Below are 24,467 nucleotides of genomic sequence, written 5' to 3' on the forward strand. Positions count from 1 at the left end.
TTTTTGATATTCAAACATTATGCCATTTTAAAGTTTTACTAAAATATTTCACGTGACCCCCCCCTTTTCCCTTATTTTTTTGGGATGGCCCCCCTTCGAAAGCCATTTTTTTTCGCATGGCCCCCCCCCAAATCTCACCAGCCCCCCCTACCTGATAAAAAATGAACGGTCCCTTAAATGGAAGCGCGCTTTTATTTGAAAAACATAATAGTCTTTACTGTCCAATCGGCGTGGGTAGAGAGCGGGCAAGCTTGAGTGAACCTACTGTCCCAAGCATTAGGGTTGAGCAATATGTCTCAAGCAATCATTGTCATTTTTGTCTGTCTTCGCGCGCTTCGACTTACTTTATTCCGTAATAGATTAACGAAGACTGTGCGCGCCAACTTATAATGCTCTGTGACGTCATCGTGTTCCGGATACCCACTTTATGTAAATGGTTCCCCCAAAGAGGTGCGAATCATGAGCCCCTCACTACTGTTAGGTTTTGTTTCCGTAACTGTCTTTCTGTCCATCTCTCTATTTGTCTGTCTGTCTGTCTGTCGGTCTGTCTGTCAATAGTCGTCTTCCAGTCATTCAGCAAGCCAGCCAACCACCCAGTGAGCCTGCTTCCAGCTTGCTCGCACAAGCCCTTCTGCCTGTCTGTCTGTCTGTCTGTCTGTTTGTCAGTCAACAAGTCAGTCATCCAGTCATTAAGCAAACCATCTAATCAGCAAGTACGTCCACTTGCCTGCCTGTCAGTCTGTCTATCGGTCGGTCGGTTGCTTGGTTGGCTGTCCTGCCTGTTTGCTTTCAGGTTAAAGAGGAGTGTCCCACTCCAGGTGTCTTGGTTCTGCACTGGCATGATGTCGTCTTTTACGCGGAGTGTATCCACCAGCAACAATCACCTTAAAACGGTTTTGCTGACTTGTCCCCCTGCAGAGAATTCGATAAAACTCGCGGCGATAATTTCCTGAGAATATCACATAAAGAACTGGATTGATAGCGCTGTTGCAATAACCAAACCACGGGATGACAAAACGGACTTTCATGGGAATTTTGCGGAAAAGGGTTGAATTGTAAGTTCTCATCATCTCAAGTGTTTGAAACGGAAGCCACGACAGAGTGAAAATGATAACCACTGTTATCAACATTGTAGTCGCGCGTCTGCTCGAGGCTTGGACTTTTTTCTGTGCTGTCGGATTTTGATGCCCTGGGAGTTTTCTGCTACGAAGACGTAACCCAGCCAGACAGTAGACTAAGGCGATGATTATCAGTGGAATAACGTAAGCAATAACGATAAGGACTGTGATGTAAACTTTGGATGACATCGGTGCCCAATATTCGTTGCATATCATACCATCCCCTCCCTCCAGCTGTATATTCTTGGTGGCTATCATGACTGGAAACATTAACGCAAGCGCACCTAGCCACGTCATGGCGATCGCGAAACGCACAACGTGTCGAGTCATTATTTTTTTCATGGGACATAGGATAGCAAAACTGCGATCGAGGGAAATCACCGCTAGACTGAACACTGAGGCTGCAAGGGATCCCACCTGAGCAGCGTGAAAGAACTTGCATAACACAGTGCCCATGAACGTGCTAAACCAACTGCTCATCACGTAGAACCATTTGAGTATGTACGGAATATCTATGGTCATGAGAAGATCGGCAAAGGCCATGTTGGCGATGAGAATGTTTGTTGAGCTGCGCATGTGGTTTACTGTGAAGACGATGTAAATCACCAGAGTATTACCGATCATTGCCAGGATGAAAAGAATGACGGCAAGGATTGTAACTCCCATCTGAATGTTGCGAGGGACCTGGAAACCCACAGGAGGCGCTTCTATAGAATTACTCGTCATGTTAGCAGGCATGGAATATCCTGTTGATGAACAGAATCGTTATCGTTATTATTTTGGTGGCCCTTTTGGATAAAAATGCAGGTTTTCAGTCAAATCATACTGTTATGACTGAGTTATTATGTTTTTCCTTTAAATGGACATTTCTTCCAGCAAGATACCTCCAAAAGCGAAAAAAAAAGAAAAAAAAAAAAAGAAAACAGGCGATTATCATGTCCGAAAAACTGTCGAGTCATGGCACACTTTCATGACTAATGAGGTAGGTAAAGGCAAAGTCTGCATACGAGCCAAGTGGCCCATCAGGCCGGAGCTTATCCCGGTTTCTGTAGCGTGGAGCGACTGAGAATATTTCTACTCCCCCCTGGATGGGATGCTAGTCCATTGCAAGGTTACCCCCAGCATTAAATTCGCCAGTACCCATTTGTACACCTTGGTGGGGAGAAGCAATGTGAGAATTAACTGTCTGGCCCAAGAACACAACACCCTATCCCCGACCAGGGCTCGAACCTGGACCGCTCGATCTGGGGACGAGCGCCATGACTAATGAGGCGGACAATAATTCTAGACCACTCACTGGAAAAGTTGAAAATTTACAGGGTATGTAAATAACATGTAATTAACATGTAAATAATCAAAAAGAGACTGTAAAGAATAATTTACATGATTTTTCCCCTTTTACATGTTTTGGAGGTTTCATGTAAAAAACATGTAAATATTTTAAGTCAAACATGTAAATGATGAAGAAAACACTGTAAATGTTTCAAAGCAAAGGGCTGAGATCATGTAAATAACATGTAAACTGTCCCTGCAAATACTGTAAATAGCCTGTAAATTTCTTGTGATTCAACCTGGAAACCCGTAAATAACATGTAAATTTAATACAGGGAGGCTGCCATAATACTGTAAATAACATGTAAATAAAAAAGGGGAGGCTGTAAACAACATGTAAATAAAAAAAGGGAGGCTGTAAATAACATGGAAAATGAAAACAGGAGCCTGTAAATAACGTGTAAATCAAAAAAGGGAGCCTGTAAATAACATGTAAATCGAAAAAGGGAGCCTGTAAATAACGTGTAAATCGAAAAAGGGAGTCTGTAAATAACATGGAAATCAAAAAAGGAGCCCATAAAGAACATGTAAATCGAAAAAGGGAGCTTGTAAGTAACATGTAAATCAAAAAAGGGAGCCTGTAACATGTAAATCGAAAAAGGGAGCCTGTAAGTAACATGTAAATCGAAAAAGGGAGCCTGTAAGTAACATGTAAATCGAAAAAGGGAGCCTGTAAATAACATGTAAATCTAAAAAGGGAGCCTGTAAATAACATGTAAATGGAAAAAGAGAGCCTGTAAATAACATGTAAATCGAAAAAGGGAGCCTGTAAATAACATGTAAATCGAAAAAGGGAGCCTGTAAATAACATGGAAACCGAAAAAGGGAGCCTGTAAATAGCATGTAAATGGAAAAAGGAAGCCTGTAAATAACATGGAAATCGAAAAAGGGAACCTGTAAATAACATGTAAATTGAAAAGGGGAGCCTGTAAATAACCTGTAAATTGAAAAAGGAAGCCTGCAAATAACCTGTAAATTGAAAAAGGAAGCCTGTAAATAACCTGGAAATGGAAAAAGGGAGCCTGTAAATAACATGGAAATCGAAAAAGGGAGGCAGAAACCCTGTACGATAATTGACTTGTAAATAATAACTTGAAGAAAAATGCATGGAATGTACTGCTTTATTGTAATCAAATCTGTTGACCTTAATTATAATAGTAGAAAGTATGCAAATTTATACAGAATCAGAAATTTATTGCAATCAGAACAAACTCAGTAAAGTTCAAATAGTTTTTATATGCCATGACTAAAGTTTACAATGTATACATTGCAACAAATAAAACATGTTTTCTTTTCTATCTATCCATAACAAGACGAGTTAAATGTAATTTTGTGCATGGCCAAAATATTTTAAAATACCATGACTGAGCTCCTTTAACCGAATTCAAGCACTTTTCAAGAAGACTACTAAAATTCAAGACCTTTTCAAGATTGTGTGAAACCATGTCATATTCAGCTCTATTTAATTCATAAATAATAAAATGATTAAGAACTATACTGTTGTCAGCTACAACTAGTCAAAATTTTGCAATTTAGGTGTATTACTAAATTAAATTGTTTGCGAATGGATACCTGTCTTAAATATATACTAAATCCACAAAGTCAAATGTAACAATGATAATACCTTTGTCATAAAATGAATGAATAAACTGTTTTTTCTTACTAAGTAATTAATGTAGGATTAAATTAGCCTTAATAATTATTATGAAAAATGGGGGAGGCATGGTGGCCTCGTAGTTACATGTAGTGCGCTCAACTCCTGATCGAACGATCCAGGTTCAAGCCCTAGGCGGGTACATTCTGTTGTGTTGTTGGGCAACGCACTTTACTCTCAGTGCCTTTCCACCCAGGTGTATAGGTGGGTACCAGCGAATTTAATGGTGGGGTAACCCTGCAATGGACTGGCATCTCATCCAGGGGGAGTAGAAATAGTCCTAGTCACTTCCTGCTACAGAAAGCAGGATAAGCTCCAGCCTGTTGGGCCACGTGGCTCGTATGCAGACTTTACCTTTACCTTATTATAAAAATTACTGCAATGTAAGTGTGAAGTATTGATCAACTTTTTTTCATAGAGTGAATTGTTCTGTTGAAATAACAGAAAATAGGGAGAAAAAACATTTACCACAAGATAGAGATTGACATTTTAAATTCATCATAAAAACATTCATGCCAAAGGAATACTACATTGCATAACATAAAACAAGGCTTCTGACATCTTTTAGGCTATGTTTACAAAGTCACAGTTTCCTTCTTTTTCCAAAACTGTACGGAATCCAAACAGTACAAACATTTTGGACCCCTGACAAAACATTCACTGTAAACAATATTCAAAATTCTACTTTTTCTTTTTGTGATAAAAAAAACTGTCCTGTAAAAAAACATTCATAGGGGCCTGTTGAAATTGAAAGGCCTATCTAGTACCATAGTTCCCATAACACATCATAAGTTAATATATTATTGCTCTGGTACTACATGTATGTAAACATAGCCTTTGCTTTTTATGATGAAATCTTATAGCTGCTGTATTGAACAATAAGTATCAACCTAGCAATCTAAGATATTTAAATTTGATACTAATTCACTAACACAGGTACAGTGTAGGTGATACTTCAAAGCATTAAAAAATAATGTTTAAAGTGGTTGAATTTAAGCCAGAAAGCTGCCAGAGCATATCAAAGTTTTGAAGGTCACCATGTTAGACTGTAATTCACCAGGGGCCCATTTCTCAAAGGTCCCAAAAAGTTTTCGCACCCAGAAAGCCATACCAAAATCTGAAATCTTACCCTTACAGAGCTGTTTTAATCGCTTATTCTCAATATGAACAGAGGTTTCCTTCCCACAAGAAGTTTCAGGCATACACAACTCTTAGTTTTTAGACACAACTCAATTAAAGATGGCTTTGTGGGCCCAAAAAGTTTCCAGGGCCTTCAAGAAATGGGCCTTGGACCCCTTATAGAGTCATAAGTACTGTAGACTTCTCAGTGACTGATTTTTTCCTGATCAAGCATCAATGCCAAGGAGTATGCATGTATTGACCACTCTCAATTTTACTTCATCCTATAAGTAACATAAAACATTTCGTTCAATAAGTTATGTCTGAGTATGAATCAGCAAATTCTGTGTATGATATCAATCAGTGAATTTTACACTGGAGTTATTATTTGTTCTTATCATTCCAATTTATACTGTGACCTTTGAAATCAGACTGTAGCCGGTCATGTTGACTGGCCAAAGTAATTTTAGCTCGGTCACGTCTCCTTTCTGACCGGTCAGGATATTTACGCAAAAATCAAGTACATGTAATGTGAGCCAAATTAAACCCACAAGTATAGTTTGTTTGTTCCAGTCACTGCTAGACCGTTTAAAAATTGGCTTAATATTTTTCTGAACGGATTTAACCCCAGTCACTCGAATGGCATTCCTATCGATCTTGAACGCACAACAAACAGCAAGCGAATGGTCTTTAGCCATTCGAACAGATACATGTATGCATTGGTGTATGTTTTCATTAGAGGTCATAATAAAAAAGAGATTAAAAACTCTCAGATTTACAGTTGGGGATTTGATTGCTTATTCAAGAATGAACGTGACCATCTCAACATGACATGACTGGTCAACATGACCCGCAAGTGAAGTTTTTGGCCAGTCAAGTCACCATTCTGGCCAGACATTGCCCATTGACCGGCCATTATTTTGAGCCCTAAATATTCATCAATTAAACAGATCTTACATCTACATCTGTAGCTACTGTGTGACAAAAACTTTGCATCTCTGATTGGAAGGCACTGAATGTCAGAGGATGTAGAAGAACTAAACTCAAAATGTGTGGCAGTAAATATTCAATGTTCACTATCTTCTACATTGTAATATTCATGCACAATAAATGAAACTCCTATCAAACAATGTTTAAATAATAAGTCAAGTTATTTGCAGGCACAATTTGATTGTTTCTTACGTGCACTTATGCTCTATTGGTGGACAAAGGAACAGCCAATGTCATAAATGTTTGTTTTTGTTTCCTTGTTATGTATTATGAAGCAGAAAGATTCTATCTTGTTGTGCATCTGTTCGGTAATAGATCACAAAAGACCTCAAAATGTGGTAAGAACATCACTGACACACGCCTGAAAAATTCACAGATTCTGCGACACACTCTGGTAATGGAAATGTGAATATTTTTTGTTTTTACCACATTTTGGTGTTATCTGTGATCTACTCAGGGCAGGAAAAACCCAGGTCTGATTTCCTCAGCCAAGTAAATTTTGCTCTTGGGCAAGTGAAAATAGAAGTTCAGTGGCCCGGTGGCAAGTGAAATTACAATGTAGCCTCAGTAGTCTTGTGAGTCTGACTAAAAATGCCAGCTTGATAAATGATAATTTCCAGTCATTCCATTTCAAAACTTAAGACCTAAAGATTAGTTAATTATTAGGTTGACAGCAAGAATTAGTTAGGAATCCGAGGGTACTTCATTCGCATTTGTCCTCTGATTTCCTTACTGGCCATCACACTGGCAACTAATATTTAAATGGGGGCAAGTGAAAACTGAAATTGACTGGCCCACTGGGCAGGTGACTTACAATTTTTTTTCCTGCCCTGCTACAGATGAATGAACAGATGCATGACACATGAAAGCTACATGTATTTGGTAAGAGCCCAATTTCATACAAGTAAAATGTACAGCTGTAACAGGGCTCTAAAGTGCTGTCTGGTCATCCCAGGGTAAGGCAATCGATCGAAATGATCCATAAATTGATATAAATCAATAAATTGAAATTAATGTAAGTGCTATCAGTGCTATCAATCAATTGAAAGAAATTCATACTCACATGCTAGAGAAGTTTCAAGGTATTGATTTGATTTTACCAAATTTATCAGTCAGTAGAGAATCAATTGAAAGTTGGCCTCTCTTTGTTAGTTCACATAAACTGTAGAAAAATTGTGTCCCTCAACACAATGTTTGATTGTAACTTTTTTATGTAGATTTCAAAGGCACTACCAAAGACCCAATACATGTATGCCAGCAAAATATTCTGTTTACAGGATACAATGTTATGTTTTTATGCAATTGTATTCATGATTTCATATTTCACTTCATATCTTTTGTTAATTTCTTTCTTATTGAATGTTGCTTAAAAGATAAGCTAGTATCAGCAAAATTGATAATGCTTATTGAAAATTTGATCACAATCGATTACTCATGACGAATCCTTTTATTGATTTCTGATATCATTGACTAATTCCTATTAATTGTTATGAAATAATCGATTGACTATACTGTGTCGTCCAAGACAAGTAGATTTTCCTGCCTGGGCAAGTTACTCTTCCTTTTTTTTTTCAAGTCCTGTGTAGTTTTCATGACAGTTTGAGGTACATGTATACCTCTTTATAAAGTATCGTAGTGTTTTTTTTGTGAAAGAAAATTTCACAACATTTAACTTACTATCAGCACCAGTGGGTGCAATGTCCATGTACAGTTGTGTAGCATATTGTAACTTGCATGTAGGTACAACTGTAGACACTTGAGTAACTTCAGAATACTTACACTAGCATAAGAGAAATTTCTCTGCTGAAGATGGCACATTACCTTTTAGCTTACTAGCATTCACATCAGAGGGCAACATAACCTTACAAGAGAATGCATCAGAAGGAATCATGAGGTGCATATAAGCCAATAACAAATGTCGCATGCTCTTACTCGGTTATCGAGAACAGATAATAACAGATAATAAAGCTCTTTATGCACGGCAGGTAAACATCACCAAAGTCGATTCCACAAGCAATGTAACTTCTCCTTGATAATGACACATTCACAACCAAAGGCAAAACGAAATACGTATCTTGACGTTACTTTACTCTACTCGTTCAATTTATGCAAAACTTGCTTACCTGTTGTTGTTGTTGCCTGTAATCGCTATCTTCAGCTTCTGGGTAACGGAAAACTTTGCCTTGAAACCGTGCACGATGACGAAGCGAAGGTAGAGTGGATTTTGGCCCGCTAAAACAGAGCCCGAGTTCGATGCAAGTTCCAACGAACTGCCGAACATGGCGGGAGAACCGAGAGGACCTGGTACCTAACATGAAGACCGCTGATTCCTGTTTGTTGGAGATCGGGCACTCACAAGGCTGGTATGCTATTACAAAGGGACTGGGATAACAGTGACGGCAATGAAAGCACAGAACGGTGGAAATCACCAAAAAAAAAAAAAAAAAATGTCATTTTGGGTTGCGAAAAAAAGTCAGCTATCATTATTGGAAAGGTGATAAGTCCTAACGTTTTCGGGAAGTGGACAAAAAAAGCCCTAATAAGTACGAGATACTCAAGCTCCTCTAGAATAACCGAACAGACAATTTTTTTTTTTTTTTGCGCAACCTAAAATTAACCTACAGAGCTTTGAAAATACACCAGATAGCCTAAAACAACGTTTCAAAGCATTCGAGAGAAAACGGTCGTCCCAAGTTTAACCTGCCCGGGGTAACTATTCATTTATTTCTTTGCAAAATCCAACCAACCGTTTACAAGAGGATAGCGAACCTGTCGGTAACTTGGAATTTACATCATTTGAACAGTCTCCGTTGGTTGAACCGTTACACCAGAGTTATATCAAATAAGCCCACTTTTCCATTACATGGTTTTTGCAGGGTTTAGGCAGGCCTTCTCTTAAATTTAGATCTTTTTTTCTAAGAGTGGCCATTTTACATTAACGTGGTCTTTACAGTTTTTCGAAAAGCCCCCGTTATCTTATTTAAATTGTTTTCACAGCCTTTGCAAGGTTCCCCTTTTTAATTTACATATTTTGAACAGGCTATTTACAGCCCCCCACTGCACCCGTGCAACTTCTAGGTTTTCCATTTACATGGTTTTTACATGTTTCTTACAGGCTCCCTTTCTTTCATGTACATTGTTTTTACACGTTTCTTACAGGCCCCCTTTTTTTCATTTACATGGTTTTTATATGTTTCTTACAGGCCCCCTTCTTTCATTGACATGGTTTTTACATGTTTCCTACAGGCCCCCTTTTTTCATTTACATGGTTTTTAAATGTTTCTTACAGGCCCCCTGTTTTCATTTACATGGTTTTTACATGTTTCTTACAGGCCCCCTTTTTTCATTTACATGGTTTTTACAGGGCTACAAACATAACATTTCCAGACTTTTTACAGCATTCGCTTGAATTATTTACACGTTTCTTACATGGTTTAGCAAAGCAATTTACATGTTTTTTACAAAGGCAGATACTGTAAAAGTGCGTAAACTATTTTACAGGTTTTTACATGTTCTTCAAATGATCATTGTCGACAAAGATAATGTAAATCATTATTTACAGAACATTTACATGCTGTACTAAAAGCTGTAAATTTCCTGTAAATTTATTTTACAAAACCCTAACATGTAAATTGTAATTTACAAAGAATGTAAATCAAGATTTACATGCTGTAAATTAAAATTGACATGTCCATGTAAATTTTCAACTTTTCCAGTGTGCCAAGACAGTACGCTATTCTTTTAAATTAGTCTCTTTTCATTACACAAATTCCCGTTTGTTGTCATCATTTGAGTTAGGCATTTTTATTCTGTATTTTTTCACACTTTGTTCATTCGCGTCTTTTCGTCATTCGTCAAAGACTGAAGTTTGGCAACCAAAATATCCTAATAGAAATTTTCAAACAGAGAACGTTTTAACTGTTTAAAAAAACACAAAAGTTTACAAAAGTTTAATTGTCAAAAAAAAAAAACAATTGCACTCAAGTTCAACTTTTTGCACTCAACTTTCTACACTCTTTTGAGTGTTTCATGATCAAAATTACGATAAAAACGTTCGCTGGCTAAAAAATTTCAAAAAGGAACATGAGCTTTCGGCTGTCAATCTACAGCCTTCGACGGATAAAAAATGGAATGCAAAATGATAAAGAGAAGAGCCCAAGCCGTTCGCAATAATATCGATACCAGACACGCCAAAAAGCTCGGTAATCTATACAACGAATTTATTCCATCCCCGAACCTTGTTGACAAGAGCAATTGGGTTGTTAACTTATCCAAAACAACCTCTTACTGTTGTCAAACGATCTCTCCTGGAAAAGGGCGCTAAGTTTGCCCCAACTCCTAACCAAATCCCACACAAGAACATTGTTGCTGAAGTAGAAGCCGCGATCAACCATCTACCTGAAGAATCGAAGGTTTTTATTCGTAACTTCACGGCTACGATCCTTCATAAAGCACGACCTCCTTCCCATAAGAACCTCAGTGCTGATGAAAGAAAAGCCCTTTAAGATTTAAAAAAAAAGGCGAGACTAGGATTTTGATGAAAGCCGATAAAGTAAACTGTTTTGTTGTCCTAGATAAATGTGTTCAGTAGTCTCCAAATTCTCTTTCAAGAGGATTGAACGTGAACGTAACAAAAGGCTTCTCGCCCCGAAGAATCGACATAAGATCAGCGACTCCACTTATCGCAAACTTCACTCCACTGATGCCATACCACGAGCCATTCGTGGATCAATCCACGTAGGGGCCAAACCACCCCCCAAATGCTTCGTCAGTTCTTGGGTATTTCACATTATTTCGCATTACTTAAAAGGTATTGACTCTTTCTACACCAAACTTGGCAGATGAGCAGGAGACCTATTGCCAATTATATTTACGTGAAAAATGTCAGTAAATGTCAAAGTTGTGACGTCACAATGATGACGTCATGTTTTTTGCCACTTTTGAAGTTTTTAATATGCATATTTTTTACAATGTGTTCGAAAGAGCACATCAAAGGGAGTTGAAACCTGAAAACATTTTTCCATATCACAAAAATTAAATGAAATATGGCATTTTTAAGCATGAAAAATAACTCTGCAAAATATGGAGTCCCCCCCTTGAGAAAAATCCCCAAATTGGAGCCGTAATTTTGTTCCAGCAAATGCAGCTATGTTGCGCATGTGATGTGCCAGATGACTAAAGCAAAAATAAAAAAGAAAATCGGAATAAAAAATTATCCCTCTAGTGGTATTGCGTTAAAATTAGTTTTGTTACGTCATAACCTGTGACGTCACCCGTTTTTCTACTGTTAATACCGTCCTAACAAAGCCGAAAATCAAATTTCTAAAACCATACGATTTTTGACAACATCAAATTTTCTATTTTTCTAGATTATTAGCCTTCCTAGAATAAAACTGAAAAAAATAAACCAGAGAGAGTGACTTAAGAAGGACAGTATGGTTAAGCAAATTCCGGGGGGGAAAACAAAAAAATATTTAACTTATCATATCTCAAAAAATAATCATCATAGCAAAAAACGGTTTCCGGCATTTTACTCCTTAAGTCAAGGCCTTTTCAATGACATAATCTTTTTATCAGATTTTACAAAAAATTATAGCACGTTTTGGTGACGTCATCAATTATGACGTCATAATGTGACATTTTGTCACAACTTCCAAATTAAAATAAACTGGAGAACAAAGAAAGGTTATCTGCCAAACTTGGTTCAGAAATATATAAACCAAGCAAATAAAGCCTTCATGAAACATTAGGGGGTAGTTTGGCCGCTACGTGATCAAACATCGCAAACGAGGAAATCCTGTTAGACCCATTGTTTCATCCATCGGTTCAGCTCTCTACAATATTTCTAAATTTTCTTAAAGACATCTTGTCACCTCTACAAAACTGTAATGGTTTCTCTCTCCCTAATTCCGCCAAGTTTGCTGAAGGAATCTCCAATGTTGGCATCCAGGATGATGACGTAATGCTATCAGTCCTTCGATGTAGTATCACTATTTACAGCTATTCCTGTAGATAAAGCCTGTGATTACATAAGCATTAAACTACTCAAGGACGACATACTTTCTTCACGTACGAGCCTGGACAACAATGAAATCATTTCACTGTTGAACGTTGTTTTATCTAACAATTACTTTATTTATGATGACAAGATATACAAACAGATCCATGGTTGCGCGATGGGAAGCCCCGTCAACCCTGTCGTGGCGAACTTGTGCAAGGAAGCGATCGAAGAAGAGGCAATCAACACGTCTGAAGTACAACCTAAGGTATGGAAACCCTATGTGGATGACAGCTTTTGTATCATCAAAAGGAATACTGTGCTGTCAACTCCTTTCATACTACACTTAACTCCATCGACGAACACATCTCATTCACTATCGAGGAGGAATCTGACCAACAGATCGCTTTCTTAGATACTTTGGTTTCCCACAAGGATAACACGATCACTGTCGGTGTAAATTGCAAAGCAACCCACACGGACAGATATGTAGACTTTTCTTCTCACCATGACAAACGCCACAAGTTTAGGCCAGCTGAGACCCTCTCACAGCGTGCAATTAAACTCATTAGTACATCGCAAGGCCGGAAAAATACCGAAATCAACCACGTCACGGATGCTCTACGAGCCAACAGCTATCCCTCCTATGTTATTTCCAACATCTTAAAGGGAAAATTTTCCAAACCACCCACACATGCCATCTCCACACCTGAAGAATTGGTTTGATGTTTCTTAAATGGGCTGCACCCAAGAGAATCCTTTCAGTTTTGCTGTCCTTTCCTTCGTCAATGGTGTTACGCAACCACTAACAAGAATTATTCGAAGGCGCGACATTTAAGTTATAAATAAGCCCTTCAAGACTTTCAGGGGCCTAGCCAGGATTTTTCAAAGGGGGGTCACACGATGTCAAAGCAAGGGTACTGATCAGACTCTCATGTCGTTTTCACCACCTGTAGGGGTATCGAATGGTCCCATTCAATTTAAGAGTGCTCGCGAGATTGGGCCTTTGCTCAAATTGCTCGCAAAAATTAGATAAGTGCTCGCTTGCTCGTGCCCGCAAAATTTTTGCAATTGCTTGCATGCTCGGATTCTGGAGTCCGGAAGCCTTTAGCTTCTTCTCGTGTATAGAAACTGGCTTAAGATCTCCTTGAGCGCCCCGTGAAGCTACGTGACGTAATGTGGCATCAAACAAGGCAAACTGGCTGTAAGCGCAATAAGCGGCTGACATTGGTTGAGCCGCGATAAGATCCAAACAGGTTGCTTCTAGCTTTGTGCCTATTGTCCTGTTTTGGAAGTGTCAGCAAGATTACTTGGCGCAAAACAACTTTTCCTTTGAATTTAAAAGAGAGATTTCAGTTAGCGGAAAATTTACGAAGTGCTCGGTGCTCGCCACCTGTATTATCTGAAGTGCTCGCTGCTCGCAAGACAAATTTGATCACGGCTCGTGCTCGCAAAAATAAACGCACTGCTCGCATGCTCGCAAATGCTCGCAAAGACCATTCGATACCCCTACCTGTTGTGGCTTGTTTGCTTAAAAGGGCTTAGAAAGGGGGGGTCACGGGTAGCCCAGGACCCCCTAGCTATGCCCCTGACTTTACAACAAGAATTTCCTTTTTCCAAAATTCAGACCATCTATTGAACATCAATGGAACGTGATTTACAAAATACCCTGTGCCGATTATGATTGGTGTTATGTAAGCGAAACTGGCCGGTGTTTTGAAAGTAGTAAGAAAGAACATATCAGGAATGTCAAAACATGTGCTAATGGTTCAAAAATTGCGAAAAATGCGTGGTCATTCGACCATCGCATAGATTTTTATAATTCTAGTGTCATCGACAAAGGTTCTTTTCGCATTAGAAAAACTTTGGAGGCTTGGCAAACCTTTGCTACTAAGCATGCTGACAATAATTCTAAGCCGATTCCAAACCAGTATAGTATTCTTTTTAAACAATAGTCACCTAATTTGCACATTTTTACTTCGTTTTTGTTCTTCTTATTATTCTTATCTCGCCTTTTCTTGCATGTATTTTATTATTTTGCATTCCATTTTTTATCCCCCGAAGGCTGTAGATTGACAACCAAAAGCTCAAGTTTTTGTTTTGAAATTTTTTAGCCAGCGAACGTTTTTATTGTAATTTTGATTATGTCTCATCCTGGCTGCGCTTCAATCTTTAATCTTTTGTTTTAATTGACCTGTGCTCAGCCAATCAGCATGCTGAAATTTTGAATACATATCATTAGTAATGTAATATTTGTCGCGCTCGTGCAACCAGCTGAGCGCAATTTGAATACGACCTCGTTAAGTTCTCCATAAAACGGGATAAAACGAGCAGAGAGATTTTGTATCAGAGCAGCTATACAGGCCTTGTTATTCTCGTAATTATTTGGAAACCTAGGCGATATCACGTCGAAATTTCGACCGAGCCGGATTCAAATCCTATTAAAAAATCGCAGCTGGTTTACGAATTTGAGTTGGAACTCTAGGCGAGACAAAATCGTAGGGGAAATTGCGACAAACATTGCACTAAAAATCACCTGTATGAATGGGTGCTTTAACCAGTCTGAAAATACGGCTAAAGATATGTATCTCCTCATGGTACAAAATAAGCAAAACGCTCCAAACAATGAAATTTGGGATAAAGAGAGCATAAAGAGGAAATACTTGCATGCCAAATAACATTCGCCCTGATGATTTGGTAGATATCCTGTGGTGTTTTCAGTAGAAAGTAGATATGATAAGTTTAAGATATTTACTGGCATAAAATCAACCAATTTAGGAATTTACATTTGAAGTTCAGTGTGTTCCGTCATGACTCAAAATAACAAAAATAAACCCAGAAGGCTTCAGGACAGAATACTGACAGAGAGACCTTTTGACAGGTTTTCAGTTCACCTGAGTCACACTCGCTAACCTTGCATGCTAATAAGATGCGCCATGAATGATTTGATAGATATCCTGTGGTGTTTTCAATAGGAAGTTGATATCATAAATTTTGATCTTTACTGGCGTAAAATTAACTAGAAATATAAGGAGTAACGTTATTCGACGTTTTAATGTATCCAACATCATTATCAAGAATAAAAATCGTTGAATGTCAAAGTTGTTATAAGTGTTTTGTTATGAATACATAGAATTTCATTTCAAGACAATTCAAGTAATTTCTCGTCTCTTTACGAATATAACGAAAAGAGTGAGAAAGCTTAAATAAAGCTGTTCTGATAAGATCCATACTTACCTGGATTTACCGTTGCATTCATATTCCCTGGCCGCACAAAAAAACACCATACACGAATTCAGCTGCGGGGGAAAATGTTCCTGCCTACAAGAAAGGTTGGGTATATCTTATGAAATGAATAATTCAGACAGATTTGTGCTCCAAAAGAAGAATAAAGCATGAGAGCAGATAGTTTGCTTGTAAATTGTGTTTTAATTTTGTACGGGGCCAATCAACTCTGTTTCTGTGCGGGTGACTTTGTTGTTGTTCTGTTTTTCGTCTCCAGTCTTATTTCCACCACTTACGCCTCGGTATGCAGTAAAACCTTTTCCGATTCATCTCTTCCATACAATTAGATACTTTCCGATATAATTCATGCTAGATCTTTTTAGCTGACATATCTATATATATTGACATATGACCATGGCACCTTTACTTTTAGTTTCTGTTTCAATTTGTAATTGACAGTTTCCGCAGGAAGCTCTACACTAGATAAAGTTTAGGGCTCTTAGTTCACAGATCAGTTTTCTGTGGTATATAGTAAAAGAAGCTGACTATGGATTTGAGCAGATGATCACATGTTTTCGCGTGTACATGTTATTTGGAATAAAAAAGCAAAACAAAATAGTCAACAAAGTCGAACTTTTTGTAAGTAATTTTTTCCTATTTGTAGTATATTAGAAATTTACAATTGTTTACTCAGTTTACTCTGTGTTGTTCAAGAAAATCCATGTCATCAGTTATTTACAACAGGAGAAATAACTTACTTGAAAAGTAGACTATTTAAATTACATTTTGCTTCACTCGTGTTACAATAGGCCTAATCACGGTTTTCGACGCCATCTTGCCGGGTAGGCAAAGCGGTCAGAAATTAGTGTTTGTATGGGAATCCGATGGCAAATAACTTTTTTAAAATATTGATTTTGCACAACTTATGAATCGCAACTTTAGCATACTAGGAAGCAGATTGTATTCACCCGAAATTTGAAGGACGCAGCTGAACTACCAGACGCTCAGTTAATTTGTGATTTTGCATACATTTGTCTATAATTCTTTTCCGCGGACCTCGTCTACCCAGCCAAATTTATAGACAAATGTATGGAAAATTAGAAAAATGAACTGAGCGTCTTCTAGCCTACCCTGGGTACCAGAGGTTTTTTTCTCGCGCGGCGGACGGAAATACTTCGCTTAGCTTCGGCTTCAGGTTTCATCCACCGTTCTCGTTGAACTTTGATCAATTTTATTGGATTACATTTAAACCAATCACAGCGAGCATCTCCCACTGTGATCACATGGACTTGCCCGTTTTTCGCGCTGGTCACAATAGAGACATGACCGACACCGGAAACTGCGCAAGAAAAACCTCTGGTACCCAGGTTACCTCTAGCCAAGCGACATCCTTCAAACTTCGTGAATACAATCTGATCTTTTACCTAGTATTTTAGCGTTGTTATTCACAAATTGTGTAAAATTCAAAGTTTGAGAAAGTTATTTGCCATCGGATTCCTATGCAAACTGTAATTTCTGACCGCTTTGCTTACCCGTCAAGATGGCGTCGAAAACCATGATTAGCCTTATTTTCAGTTAACCAATTACAACCAAGAAAAGAACAAGGTACTTACCTTGATCTTCTGTTGTTAGAACTCAGTAATTTTACAACCGTCATCTTATATAAAGTTAGTATGCTGAAAAGTGTGCTTGTTAGCGAAGCTCCAAGAGGAGCACCATACTCATATAGGAAGGCCATATGGGAAAGAAAAGGAAACACATGAATTTATTTTCTCATTGCTATCATGGCTAGCGTTGTTGCTCGTGGGCGCGTACGCACGACAATGACAACGGCGGTGGCAGAGTTGCGCAAGATACCGGCCACACTCCAGTTAATAAGTTGACAGAGACATGCAGCCTTGGCTTATTGCGTACTTCTTTGATATTGGACATCCATGTTATGGTCGATTGACGCCTGTCAAAACAAGGTGGCTGCTGACCAGTATCACGTGACCACAGCGTGGGCTCAAGTTTAAAGCTCATTGACATGTTGTGTTTCTTATGTTGACCGCTGACCGAGTGCTGGTTTTCGATTGGATCGCGGGCTCATGCATATGCCAAGTTAACTTGACTCCTTCCTCAAGGGTTTGATTTTGTTTTAGAGTTTTTTTTAAGTTTCAATAAGCTCTGACGAGCTCTGCACATAACACACACGACAGACACTTCAATGGCCCATGGCGTCTCTAACCCGCGGTCCCGTCACAGCCAGTACAGTAATAATAATAGATCAGCTCAACCGGAGCTATCTCTTATACACGTACACCGGAACATCAGTGGTCGATGAGTAGAAAAACTTGTACACTCCTACTAATTGCACACCAACTACTAGTGCTTTCACTTTGGTTGCAAGTAAAGGGAAGAGAAAGAGAAAACTCTTTTTGTCTTGCATTTTACTTACCTTGGTTTACCGTCGTGTTCATTCTTTCAGTCGTTTACACTGCATGTCGAAAGATTGTCGAAAGATGTCGCCTATGCACGTAACACTGGTTTACTGGTAAGTCATCTGTTCCAGGCGTGTGAGCTTAACATAGTCATTAAACAATTGGAGTTAACTCGATGAAAGGCTAAAAAAAAAAAGCATGGCAAAATTTAGTAAGCCCAATCTTATTTCAGAAACCTCGAGTTTTTCGTATACTTTTTGATCTCACTTGTTTTGAAGGATTTCCCAGGCCTTCAGGTATTGTTTGTTACGAGCTAGCTGAGTCATCGTACGTCACTCACTAATCACTCCCTCGCACGCAGTCATCGAATCTAAAGAGATTCAACAGTGTTGAACGGATACCAGTATATCTTTAATCGAGACCGGCCACTGAGAATGAGGGAGGCCTCTTGGGGGCGGGGGGGGGGGGAGGGGGGGTTAAGGCGGGCGACCCACTTTGTCTTCATACGACCACATCGAGAGAACTGGCGTAAGATGTAACAATGAAGCATTAAAAACAGAGTTTTATAGCTTAGCGACTATTTTTTGTTATGTTTAACAAAAGACAATAGGTAAACAATTTTAGGCTTCGAGATGTAGAATAAAGAACAGCAAATATCACTGCAATGCTTGACTGCAAAGATAAATAAAACATTCTCTAACATTGTCACAATGCCCTGTTTATTACAATGTGATTTAGGTAATATCCAAGTGTATCACATATCTTGATTTAGCCCCTTACTGACCTACTCATAGCCCGTGTACAAGTTGTAATGGGATATTTGACTTCGTTGAATTACTTTTGTCACTTTGCAGAGTGTATTTGGATCATAAGTTGAACTATATAGATACGGCGAGTCTTTTCACAGTGTTTTCCAAATAAAAAATAAAATGCCCTGTGCCCTGCTTGCCTGCCTGCCAGTCTGTCTTTCGTTCTGTCGGTAGGCCTCTCTGTTTGCTTTTAGCAGCTCAGGTCTCTTGGCACAATCTGGTTAAAGATGAGTGTCCCACTCAACGTTGCTTGTTTCTTCATTGGCACATTGTCCTCTTTGACGCGAAGTACATCCACCGACAACAGCCGCCTTAGAATGGCTTTGCTGACTTGTTCCCCTGCAGAGAATTCGATAAAACTCGCGGCGATAATTCCCTGAGAATATCACATAAAGAATTGGATTAATAGCGCTGTTACAATAACCAAACCACGGGATGACAAAACGGACTTTCTTGGGAATCTTGTAGAAAAGGGTAGCCTTGTAAACTTTTATCATCTCCAGAGCCTGAAACGGAAGCCACGACAGAGTGAAAATGACAGCCACTGTTATCAACATTGTAGTCGCGCGTCTGCTCGAGTCTTGGACTTTTTTCTGTGCTGTCGGATTTTGATGTCCTGGGAGCTTTCTGCCGTAAAGACGTAACCCAGCCAGACAGTAGACTAAAGCGATGATTATTAGTGGAATGACGTAAGCAGTAACGAAAAGAACTGTGATGTAGACTTCTGTTGACATCGGTGGCCAATACTCTTGGCAAATCATACCATCCCCTCCCTCCAGCTGTATATTCTTGGTGGCTATCATAAGTGGGAGCATTAACGCAAGCGCACCTAGCCACGTCATGGCGATCGCGAAACGCACAACGTTTCGAGTCATTACTTTTTTCATGGGAAATAGGATGGCAAAACTGCGATCGAGGGAAATCGCCACTAGACTGAACACTGAGGCTGCAAGGGATCCCACCTGAGCAGCGTGAAAGAACTTGCATAACACAGTGCCCATGAACGTGCCAAACCAACTGCTCATCACGTAGAACCATTTGAGTATGTACGGAATATCTATGGCCATGAGAAGATCGGCAAAGGCCATGTTGGCGATGAGAGTGTTTGTTGAGCTGCGCATGTGGTTTACTGTGAAGACGATGTAAATCACCAGAGTATTACCGATCATTGCCAGGATGAAAAGAATGACGGCAAGGATTGTGACTCCGATCTGAATATTGCGCGGCACCTGGAATCCCTCAGGAGGCGCTTCTGTGGCATTACTCGTCATGTTAGCAGGCATGGAATATCCTGTTGATGAACAGAATCGTTATCGTTATTATTTTGGTGGCCCTTTTGGATAAAAATGCAGGCTTTCAGGCCAATCAGGGCAAAAAATATTTTTGCCCTGGTCGTTCAGATTCACACTTTTCAGTTTGCATTGCAGTGACTGCATTTGAAGTTACATTGGAGAAACAAGCAGATGCCTCTAAACGCGAAAAAAAGAACATGTCAGAAAATGTCAAGCATTGCGACTGAAGGCTCTAACGATTCAAACCATGTATGGTTGAACGACCATCAAATCGACTTTGACAACACCAAAGTAATTGACAAAGTCGATTACCGTGTGCGAAAAACTCTCGAGTCACGACGCACTACCATGAATGAAGCGGACTATAATTCGAGACCGCTGCCAAGACAGTATAACATTCTTTTAAATTAGCATGTTTTCATTGTCCAAATTTCCGTTTTATTTTGTATTTTTCACACTTTTCGCTGTATACATTCATTCATTCGCGTCTTTTTATCATTCATCAGAGGCTGTAGTTTGGCAACCGAAATCTTATTGGAAGCTAAATTTTCAACCAGAGAACATTTTAATTAATTAAAAAAAATCAAAAGTCTGAAAAATGTACGAGTCCTCTTATTTCAAATTGCCTGAGAAAATCATGTGATTACTCGTTAATAATATAAATGCAATTGAATATAACCTTTCCGCACTCAATTTCAGCTTTTTTGAACTTAATTTTCTGCACTGTTTAGTTTCGACTGTCCCGCTCTCAGCCAATCAGCATGCTAAAATTTTTGAATGCATATAATTAGTAATGGTGAATACTTGTCGCGCTCGTACAACCCGCTGAGCGTAATTTGAATGCGACCTCGTTAAGTGTTCCATGAAACGTGATAAAACGAACAGAGATTTTGTATCAGAGCATGTATGCACGCCTTATGCAGTCTCGTAATTAGTTGGAAACTTAGGCGATATCACGTTGAAATTTCGACTGAATCGCATTCAAATCCTTGTCAAAAATCGCAGCTGGTTTACAAGCACGAATTTGAGTTGAAACTCGAGACAAAATGGCAGTGGAAATTGCGACGAACACTGCGCAAAAAATCCCCTGTACGAATCATGGGTACTTAAACGAGTTTATGAAAATGCGGTTGAAGATATCGTCGTAGTCCCCTCGTGATACAAAACAACCACAACGCTCCAAATAATGAAATTTGGCACAAAGAGGAAACATTCGCATGCTAATAAGATTCGTCATAAATGATTTGGTAGATATCCTGTGGTGTTTTCAGTAGGAAGTTAACATCATAAATTTAATTTTGATATTCACCGGCGAAAAAGTAACGAGAAACATAGGAAGTAACATTATTCGACGTTTCGATGCAGTGATCCAACATCATTATCAAGAATAAAAATCGTTGAATATAAAAATTGTTGAAAGAGTTTAGTCATTAGATGGGAACTGACCATTCGATATCTAAAATTAACCAATTTAGGAATTTTAGATTTGAAGCTCAGTTTGTTCCGTCATGTATATGACCAAAAATAACAAAAATAGACCCAAAAGGCTTCACTACAGAATACTAAGGCTTTACAGAGCTCTTGATAGGTTTTTAGTTAACCTGAGTTACACTGCCGGGCTAACTCCATTTAGTATATACCACACAAGTGAATAGCGCTTTTCGCGCGCTTTGATTGGTTAACTCGGAGGTGATTAGCAAGTACTATTCACCTCCGAGCAGCCGGCGCGAGAGATTTTAAAATTTCCGACCGCTTGTCGCACATAAAATAACGTTTTGGTCCGCTAATTATTCAGCTTGTGTGGTGTATACTAAAACAATTGTTCACCTCAGTGTCGGTGAAAGTCATGGATATTTACCTCGCCGCTTCACGGCTCGGTAAATACCCACCACTATTCACCACCACTTCGGCCGGAATAATTGTTAAATATTAAGAAGCTTTAAGTCTACACATAAGACACAACGATCAGTTCAACGGCCAAAGAAAACAGCGTTGGTTCTGATAAATGTTGACACTAGAGTGTTTTTCTAAAAAAGCTTGTTTATCGCGTGTGTAATCCCAGGTGATATTGTTGATCGAAGACTAATAAAACACTCCAAGCTCTTTCCAAAGCCCTTTCGACCTTGTGTAGGCTTCATGTAGAGGAGATTATCGCAAAATCTTTGGTATACTCCCTTTTAGCAAAAAAATTAGCAAAAGAACCAGCTGGCATTTTCCTTACTGGCAGAAAATGGCACCTAAACAGCTCCCTCAGCTGACACATATTCGACATAGAATTTCATTCCAAAACAATTCAGGTAAGTTCTCGTTTTGTTTTTACGAATATAACGAAAAGAAATTAAAACAGTTAAATAAAATTGTTCTGATCAAAACCGGACTTACTTGGGTTTATCGTTGCATTCGTACTCGCCCGCCGTACAAAGAAAGACACACCGTTCACGAACTCAGCTGCGGTGGATAAATGTTCCTGCCTAGAGATAGGGTGAATATATAATATGAAATAAATAATTCAAACAGATTTGAGCTCCAAAAGAAGAATAAAACACGAGAGCAGAAAGTTTGCTTGTAAATTGTGTTTTAATTTTGTTCGGAGCCAATCAAAGACCGTGGGAGCATGCTCTGTTTCGGTGGATGACTTTGTTGCTGTTCTGTATTTCATCCCCAGTCTTATTTCCACCTCTTACGCTTCGGTATGCAGTCAAAACCTTTTCCTATTCATCTCTTCCATTTTGCTCGATCATAGTCAAAGACTTTAACTTAAATGCAATAATTTTTCCCATAGCTTAACTATAATTATAATAGAAATAAGGAAAGCAAACAATTGTCAACTACTTTTGAAATGTTCGTGGCTAGTCAGACTAGCCGGGAACATTTCACATGTATTTGACAATTGTTTGCTTTTGTATAAATTTAATTCGTGAACGTACGGTTGGGAATCCTTCTGCGATAGAGGGCCAGACTTTCAACATCAAGAATTTGCAAACGGGACTTTGGGCGTGATGCTCAAAGAGTTTGCCTATGAATTCTAAAGGTCTCTGAAGAGTCTCTTGGCCGACACGAAACGCAGCGTCAGACTAGCCACGAACATTTCACAAGTATTTCAGAGTGGCTGACTGTTAGGATCGAGAAATGCCGGTCAACGTCCCATTTGACAAATCGCTCATATTTTGCCCAAAGATACCCTTACGTGACCTAATTCTAAAAATCATATTTAGAGGTTCCAGCGAATTTTTATTTTTCAGAAATTCGCGAAAATTTGAAAGCGCGGTCAAAGTGCGGTTTTTCGTGTAATAAAATGACCGAAATAAGGTGCGAGGACGAAGCGCTCCTTAAGTCTTAAAATAAACTCAATTGACTTCAAACTTCACAAAAATGTGGAACAACCACTCTAATTTATTCCTCGCTTTAAACTAATCGCAGATATGTTGATATAGTGGTTTTCCGAACCATTTTAAAAACAGCTATGAAGCGTGTGAAAAATAACGGCAAAATATAGGTCATGTTTAACAACATAAAAATGCATCTGGTACCTCACTTTCCGATTATTTTACTTTACAGCCTTAAAATATCATTATTAAAGATATACCATGCCAAGTTCATGCTCGAACTCGCAGTATTTCCCTTTGTGAAAAACGAAAATCTATGTCAATGTGTTGGGCGCAAATAACGCAATAATTATGCACGAACCAGAGACAAATCAATTTCAATGGCGAAAGTAAAAGCCTATCATTAATTAGAATCCCGTCAATTCACTGCTATCAGTAGAAACATAATGTCCACTGCATAAAAGCTGTTTTCAGACGTTTTCGAACCATTGCGCGTTAACTTTGTTTAATTTCGTGTCCGCCGTCATGTCTAGTTTGTGATCGCGTGTATTTCCTTAATGTCAACAACACGTGAATGGTTGTCATAACAAACGCAAGAGATTTCCTGGAACCTTAATGTTTTCGATTCACCAAAACGCTTTAAGTTCGTTAAGACACAATAATGGGTCAACTTGGAATGCTTTTTAGCATCAAGGACGTTAAAGGACTGTAAATTAATCGAGTTGAAATATCTTGAAGCAAATCAAAATCGCGCCCTTATTCTAATTTGGTAAACAGCCGATCTCCGTTCAAGTTCAAGAAGTCGAGAGGTTAATCCGGCAATGTATTACCGGTACAACAACAAAATCAAACCGAGGTCATCAAAAGTGTAAGTTTAAAAGTGTAGTGGCAAGTTCCAAATAAATTTCGCCTATATAAATTGGAAACAAGATGTGAAACGGTCTGACCCGAAACAAATAAACAAAATATTAATACGACTAATTTAACTCGAAAATGTTACAGAAAACATACCTAAAAGCCGTCGATTCCCCTCGATACCACTCCGCATTGCCTTAAAGAGCCCAAGCTTTCTGCTGTAAGAATCAGGGGCCTCATGAATCTGTATTTATTATATCGGAATCATGCTGCGTGGCTGATATTCGAGACTCAGTAAAAGTTGTCACACAACCGTACGAGCAGCCCAG

The 24,467-nt window shown here is 38.8% G+C and overlaps 3 protein-coding genes and 1 long non-coding RNA gene across 5 annotated transcripts; 1 reads left to right on the forward strand and 3 right to left on the reverse strand.

Annotated features, from left to right (window-relative positions):
* Positions 1-215: 215 nt before the first annotated feature.
* On the reverse strand, positions 216-1,879 carry LOC110042310 (RYamide receptor-like). Its single transcript, XM_020747672.2, has one exon. The coding sequence runs from the start codon at positions 1,854-1,856 to the stop codon at positions 795-797; it is 1,062 nt and encodes a 353-aa protein (XP_020603331.2). The 5' UTR covers positions 1,857-1,879; the 3' UTR covers positions 216-794.
* A 1,674-nt stretch (positions 1,880-3,553) lies between these two features.
* LOC149108561 (uncharacterized) lies at positions 3,554-9,920 on the reverse strand. Of its 2 annotated transcripts, none has more exons than XR_016208767.1 (2): positions 8,337-8,679; positions 3,554-5,507 (listed from the first exon to the last, which is right to left on the reverse strand). It is a non-coding gene; the product is annotated as an uncharacterized LOC149108561 (long non-coding RNA). The 2 variants fall into 2 exon arrangements; XR_016208768.1 differs by lacking the exon at positions 3,554-5,507 and adding an exon at positions 5,624-8,074 and having other exon boundaries at positions 8,337-9,920.
* Positions 9,921-12,389: 2,469 nt separating this feature from the next.
* Positions 12,390-12,937, forward strand: LOC149108562 (uncharacterized). Its single transcript, XM_089293774.1, has 2 exons — positions 12,390-12,479; positions 12,524-12,937. Exons 1-2 carry the CDS (start codon positions 12,390-12,392, stop codon positions 12,935-12,937), a joined length of 504 nt encoding a protein of 167 aa, XP_089149900.1.
* Positions 12,938-18,548: 5,611 nt separating this feature from the next.
* On the reverse strand, positions 18,549-20,100 carry LOC110042308 (RYamide receptor-like). Its single transcript, XM_020747671.2, has one exon. It carries the CDS (start codon positions 19,946-19,948, stop codon positions 18,887-18,889), a length of 1,062 nt encoding a protein of 353 aa, XP_020603330.2. The 5' UTR covers positions 19,949-20,100; the 3' UTR covers positions 18,549-18,886.
* Positions 20,101-24,467: the final 4,367 nt, after the last annotated feature.

This window comes from Orbicella faveolata, unplaced genomic scaffold, assembly GCF_042242905.1.
Source record: "Orbicella faveolata isolate gen_17 unplaced genomic scaffold, um_ofav_v1 contig_25, whole genome shotgun sequence".
Taxonomy (NCBI): domain Eukaryota; kingdom Metazoa; phylum Cnidaria; class Anthozoa; order Scleractinia; family Merulinidae; genus Orbicella; species Orbicella faveolata.